Genomic DNA, 6,727 nt, shown 5'->3' with positions numbered 1-6,727 from the left:
GTACCTCTGGTGCAAATTACTGACCTCTGTCATCATTTTAAGTGGGGGAACTTGCACAATCGGTGGCTGACTAAATACTTTTTTGCCCCACTGTATGTCCACTTCTGAGAGCTGGAAAAAAACCCATATTCTACAAAGAGAAAAGTATCATAAGCATAATTTTGGAAATGCTGCAAACAAGCTGATTTTTGAGTTGCTTAGGAAGTTCTACTCATGTTGTATCAGTCAGTACAAAGGATTTCTCCCTCTGCTAATGAAATAATAATGAGACCAACAATCGCTTCCTGTGCTCTTTTTTTCTCTCCATGCCAACTGCATGAATAAATAAATAGATATCCCGAAAATTCCTCACATTCAAAAGGGAGCAAATGTGAATTAAGTGGGAGCTCCAGTTTAAAATCTAAAATCGGCAAAGAGCAGCCAAAGCTACAGCAAAACTTTTAGATTGACAAACGCTTGTAAAACATTTCGGACAAGGCAAATAGCCCTCTACTTCAAAGCTGCCATTTAGACTTCAAATCAAGTTTTCTAAACACACTGAGGCTCCTGTCTAAAGGAACGTTTGAACGGAGCTGGACTGTTAAACTGAAAAACAGCCGCGATGGCTCCGAGTGTTCTGATATACTGTCAGCATTGCTGCATATGTCGTAAAAAGGCTCAACTGGGGTCCTTCAGTGTGGGCTTGGATTTATTAGTGGATCTGACCTCTGCAGTACTGCACAGTCGTTGCAGAGTTATGGTGGGGCACACACATACATACACATTTGGCATAACTGTATGCAGGTAGTTTTAACATCGTTTAATTGAGCTGTGCATCCTCGCAGTCATTTATTCCAGTGTTACAGTTTCCGTGATTATCTCAGTTTCTGATTGTGATGTAAATTCTGTAGCATCTGCCGGTTTTTGTTTTTTTTGTTTTGTTTTAGCAACTGATGCACTACGCATGCATCCATCAGACAGACGGCTATGCTTCTTCAGCAGTCCTCATCTCTACTACTATGCTACAGAGTCCTTCTTTATCTTCTTTCTCAACACAAAAGCATAAAAACCATGTCAGTAGGTAGTTATTACCACAGTAGGAGTGCATTCTCCAAGCAGAGTATCTTAGTGGATAAAATAGATAGTGACAAAGTTTAGCTTTAAGGGCATTGCACGATCTGATATCGTCTTGTTGGTGTTGTTCCCAGATCATCATACTAAATGTTGTTCCAGGATCAACATTGCAAGTGACCAATCAGAATGTTGTGACGTCATACTTTTGCGACTTCGGGAGAAACCGCCGTAAAACAAAAAACTGTACTTAAGCTGCGAGAAACCGCCTCTGTCCGCCGATCAGCGGACCCTGACCCTAACCCTAACCCTTTGATAAACGGTAAGCAGAATTGATATTGCCCTTGCAATATTGGAGTTTCATAAATGGACGAATGGCTTGGCGCGCAAAAGACTGACGTCAGAACAATGTGATTGGTCACTTGCAATGTTGAACCTGGAACAACATTTTCATGATATCTGGGAACAGCACCAACACGACAATATCAGAACACCCTAAGGGCATCATTTGTAGTTATTGCAATACAATAATATTGTATTGTGTGTGAAGTATTTTGACAATATCATATCATATGATGTCGGGGGATTCCCACATCTACATGCTAATGTGACAAAAAATTAATATGGTTTTAAAGTCAGTCCAGTGTCTGTGTTAGTCCAAATCCTCACACCTAAGGAACTGGAATAAAACTTAAAACGCACACAGAGAGAAGTTCAGTCTTCTTTCAACTCTTGCACCCAGCTGAGCTCCGGCAGGGAAATCTGTTGGTAATAAAGACCGTGTTTGCTGGATGGCGTCTTCCCACACACACAGATGACAGCTGTCCTCGTCTCATGTGATTGATGCCGGCCCCACAGGAGCCTGGCGCCCTTGAGCTTTAGATCCCAATTAGGAGGTCTGTCACATTAACTGCAAACAAATGCATATTTGTTCTTTTTATACCCACATTTATCCTGATGTGGCTGTTTATGCCTGCGTAATACTTTCTACTGGCAACCAGGGAACATCCTCGATGGAAGTCACAGTGTTTCATCGTTGGGAGTTTTTGGGGCTAATTTTTCCTCTCTGTCTATACGCGATAGTTAATTAACCTACTGCTTAAAATGTTCAGTGCTGAATAATATGCCTCTTACTCCCTATTACTCATCCCAGTAGAAATTTTGTTGATAAAGTAGCTCTTCATGCTTTGATGGCACAGTATATGAGATGCGGGGATTTTGCTAGAGCTTAGAGTTTAATGAATCGATACCCGTGGGAAAGAGAGACCCCAGCTTAATAAATGAGACTAATGTGAAGTTTGACATAGCCTCCCTACAGCACAGGAAGCTTTCAGATAGACTGTGGTTGTGACCCTTGCCTATCGGCTTTCAACAGTGGAGCAACCACCATAAATCTGCTTTACTGTGCTACAATTCACCGCTTCACTCCCCTTTTCTGACTGATGGCTTTATGTTGCCATCTTTAATCCTTCCTGCCCGTCCTTTATCCCCCTGTGCCTTTACTGTCAGGCATTATGCAGGATACAGCATGCAAAGTACCACGGAAGCTTCTTGACTTCCCTCTGACCCACATTTTGATACTTTATTTGATGGCCACGGCATTTGGACAGATACAGACCATATATGTTTGTTTTTTTTTATTTCAGGCTAAGCTAATTTTTTTCCTTCTTTTTTTGGGTAAATTCAAAAAACTCTGCTCATTTCCCCAAGTCAAAAAAGACATGTCCATTTCCCTTCTTCATCTGCTACCCTGCAGAGAGGTGTTCTACTCAGCTATGTGTGCCCCAGATAGAGCAGCAAAGGGCTGAGTCCATGACCAACGAAATTGATGGACCATGACGCACAGGACACGAAGGTCTACACTTACAGCTGCTGCTGCTCACGAATGTGTTTTCAACCTGCCTTGTCCCCTTCCCTCTCCCTCCAGGGCAAGGAGCAGAACAAACCAGAGGTGGCCCCGCTGCACATCCAGAACCCGTTTGAAGCCTCTTTAAACGTCAGCAAGAACGTCAACGCCAGCCAACTCGACCGATTCGTGGCTTTGTGCCAGGAGAGCGCCTGGCTGCTCCAGCAGAGTGAAACCAGCACACCAAGAGGTGGTGGTGCGGGAGGCAAAGGTGCACCCACACCTTGGGGACTCGCTACCCTCCTTCTGCCTTCGCAGGTCGCAGGGATCAAAAGTCGCAAGAAAAGGAGGAGGGAGCCGGCCAGTGAAAGGATCAAGGGCTTGCTAGAATCATTAAAAAATAAAAATCAACTAAAGAAGAGCTAGAAGGACTCTTCCATGTCTCCACTCTCTTGTCAGGACTTCAACCTCCTCAGTGTTGCTTTGTGATGCTTCACTGTGAAGGTGAGAGAAGAGGCTCCAGGAACTGGACTGTAGTTCCAAACATGGACACTGGAGGGTGTTAGTGAGACCTATAAGTGCATATGTTTTGGGACCTGAAATAAGGGAGTCTTGGCCATGTAGGCTGTAGACTTTCCCACTCTGTTGTGATTAAAGACAATACTGTGTAATTCAGTCTGGCCTGGTGCTCGTTTCGTAGCTCAGTGTTTAACAGGTTAATTTGATTCATTATCATGTGCATCACTGTTAACAGCATCAGCACAGACACCATCTGTTTACACTTCAGGCTAAATCATTATGCATACAGTTACAATATGGACGGAATAATTAAGGTTTTACTGAAAACTGTATACACTTGTTACACTTATGGAGCTCCAACACGAGTAAAGGCAGCAGAAGTGTAGCAAAATACATCAGAATCATAAATACTAAATAACCATGGAAAGAAATTTCATACTTTTTAAAATTATCCTTGTCTGATAAAATAAATTCTAAAATTTCAGTTTTTCCAGGCAGTATGATCTTTTTTTTCTTTTTTTTTTTGAGACATGAGAAGAGGTGTGTGTGTGTGTTTGTGTGTGTGTGTGTTTTTATCTGAAAATATATAATTTCAAGTGTAATTAAAGCAGCAAAGTGGGACAAACACTTGACTCTGTTAGAACTGTTACAGAAGTAGTACCATTGGTAGTTGGAGAAAGAATAAACTTTATATAAACAGCTTTTATATCTGATTTTTACAGGTTTAGTGGTAAAAACTATCCGATTTATCTGATACAGAGTTATAACAGTAAAATTTGATCTACTTTGTGTGCTTTTACTGCAAATATTGCATTACAGCTAATAACCCTTGAGTAATAATAGCTCTTCTTCCTATTTACTTTGTAACTGCAGGTAATGCTAAAAAAACGTCCATGCTATTCTATCTCTAACACTACATAACCAGTAAACACAATTTTGGAACACTTCAACTTTGAGTTGTTACTGAAGTGTACTTTATGTCATTCTGACAGCAACATAAAGCACAACTTTTAGGACAGTATTGTCGTAAGATACCCAGTTTAAATATAAAGGAACCCTCAATTATCACAGTATAACACAAAGTCACTTAAACTTAAGGGATATCAATCTGTTCTGTTAGGAAGCATAACCCACTGTGAATCAGTTTCATCTGCTTTGGTGCAAGTGAAAGTGACAACAGGTGCACTCGAGAGGCAACAACAAGGCAATCCCCCAAAAGGGAATGGTTCTGCAAGTGGTGACTACAGACCATTGCTGTCTTCTTATCCCTCCTGACTAATTTTTCTGTTTCTGTTTGGTAATAAGGGCCGTGTTTGCCGGATGGCATCTTCCCACACACACAGATGACAGCTGTCCTTGTCTCATGTGATTGATGAAGTTCTATTAGCAAGACCCGATACCTGTAGTCCATTCAGGTGGAACAGGTATTTTAGTGTGTGAGTGTGAAGAACATACCAAGAGATGGACTGTTGCATAAGGCAAGATGGATTCAAGGTCAACTTGGCAGAACCAGTATCTTCTGCTTTTTGTGAGAAAGAACAGGAAGAGCATCGCCAGATAACTTTGGCCTTTGTTCAATACTGTGATTATCTACGGTTCCCTTCATCTTTTGGAGTGGTTTATACAAGAAGTTCAGGGACAGTTTGATCTCACTTTCATACAGAGAATTTCATAATCAGCAAAAGTTGGGGAACCTGAATCTACTTCCACTTCAGGAAAGCTGTAAGTTAACCAGTTCTTAACCTATAAAAACATAATCCTCTATAAAACTTTTATGTCTTTCTTTCACTTATTTTTTGATTTTACACAACTTGATTTGAAGTGCTAAAAACTGAATTGTAAAACAACTACAAAAATGGGATGCATTTTCCATATGTATAACAGACTACGATGGAACTCTAATATGATATCTTTGCAATTTTGTAGTGATGTGCATTTAGTTGAGTTTTTTCTTGACTTGGGCATTTTCTCAATAGCTATCTACAGTTTTGTGGAAGCTAGCTGGATAAAACATAGTATCTACTGTGAGAGATCACACAGGGAAGCTAAGTAGTATAGTTTATGTATTGATTACAATAACCTGCATTATTTAATGGCTTTAATCAATGACTGTACAGTGATTGCCTTTATTGCTGGTTAGCTTGAATGCTATCAATGGCTGCCATTGATAGCATCAAGCTAGTCAGCTGCAGTAAGCTAAAGTTATGCTAAAACCAAAACATCTGGGAAGTAAAATAATTTGGAGAACATTGAGTGGTTGATCTTTTTTTTTATCCATCTTGCTAGCAGTTAATGTAATAGATATTTTTAACCAACTAAACAGAGATTGAAGGATAATAGGTGGCTATATATATTTATTTTTACACTTCGTTTTATCCCACAGAGATCTGATTAAATTGAACAAGTTGTACTTTTTTGTGTTTGGGATGAAATATATAGAGACATGTAATAAAATTTTCAGTTCCTGTGTTTCACATGTTGAATTTTTTTTATTTTGCTATCTTAAGGCAATGAACCTACACAGCTTTTTATGATTTGGTCATCTGTGTTAAGAAGATTGAGTTTATATATAACAAAGTGTGCTATATAAATAAAATCACCATTGTCATTACCACTGGCTTGATTTGGTCAGAGTAATTTCTTTTATTCTATCTGTATCTTCTTCTGTGTGGGAAGAAATTAGCCTTGTTCTTGGGGGTTAGGCTAAAATCCCATCACCCAATGATTAGTGAGGTCCCAGTTTCAAAGTCTGCGGTTGGCTTTGACTGATACCATAGGCTCATATTGTGACTTATTAATGACAAGTTTGGCCCACCCTGAAACATCCCCTGCTTTCTTGTGCATTTTAACTCGAATAGGGGCTATACTTTATTTAAAAAAACATGGAAGTGACACTGAGTGTTCACTCAGGTCATAGATCACAGGAACTGAATGGTTGTTTTTCCCATGGGCATCTATATAATCAGACTTTTCTGCACACAATGAAGCTGGCCCTTGCTGGTCATTGGAAAGAAGTAGCTTTGAGCCACTTTAACATTGTCTTCACTTTTGAGATGTGGAATCAGCATTCATACATAGTTAATGGGAAGCACAAAGGTAATAAATTAATGCTAGAAACTAATTTTCTAAAATGAAAAACTATTGGAAAATGTATTTAGAATCTAAATAAATGTAAAGATAAACTGAAAGACAATACATACCGCTGAAGAATTGCATACATACTTTTAGGCTTTGATTTTAGTTAAGACAGCCAGTGGCATTTTGGAGTATTTTTTTTTCATACTCACAGAAAATTCCAAGTTTCACTTTAGT

At 39.5% G+C, this 6,727-nt stretch overlaps 1 protein-coding gene across 1 annotated transcript in view; it reads left to right on the top strand.

Moving 5' to 3' along the window:
* mtpap (mitochondrial poly(A) polymerase) overlaps positions 1-3,571 on the top strand; it is a 12,854-nt gene extending 9,283 nt beyond the window's left edge. Inside the window, exon 8 of the mRNA XM_013912787.1 lies at positions 2,897-3,571. Coding sequence (XP_013768241.1) covers positions 2,897-3,322 — 426 coding nt within the window. The 3' untranslated portion in view covers positions 3,323-3,571. The remainder of the gene's footprint in view (positions 1-2,896) is intronic.
* Positions 3,572-6,727: the final 3,156 nt, after the last annotated feature.

The sequence above is a fragment of the Pundamilia nyererei genome, unplaced genomic scaffold (genome assembly GCF_000239375.1).
Source record: "Pundamilia nyererei isolate P.nyererei 1_Seehausen unplaced genomic scaffold, PunNye1.0 scaffold00101, whole genome shotgun sequence".
Classification (NCBI taxonomy): domain Eukaryota; kingdom Metazoa; phylum Chordata; class Actinopteri; order Cichliformes; family Cichlidae; genus Pundamilia; species Pundamilia nyererei.
The sequence above is the reverse complement of the archived record's forward strand: the minus strand, read 5'-3'. Positions and strand labels throughout refer to the sequence as shown.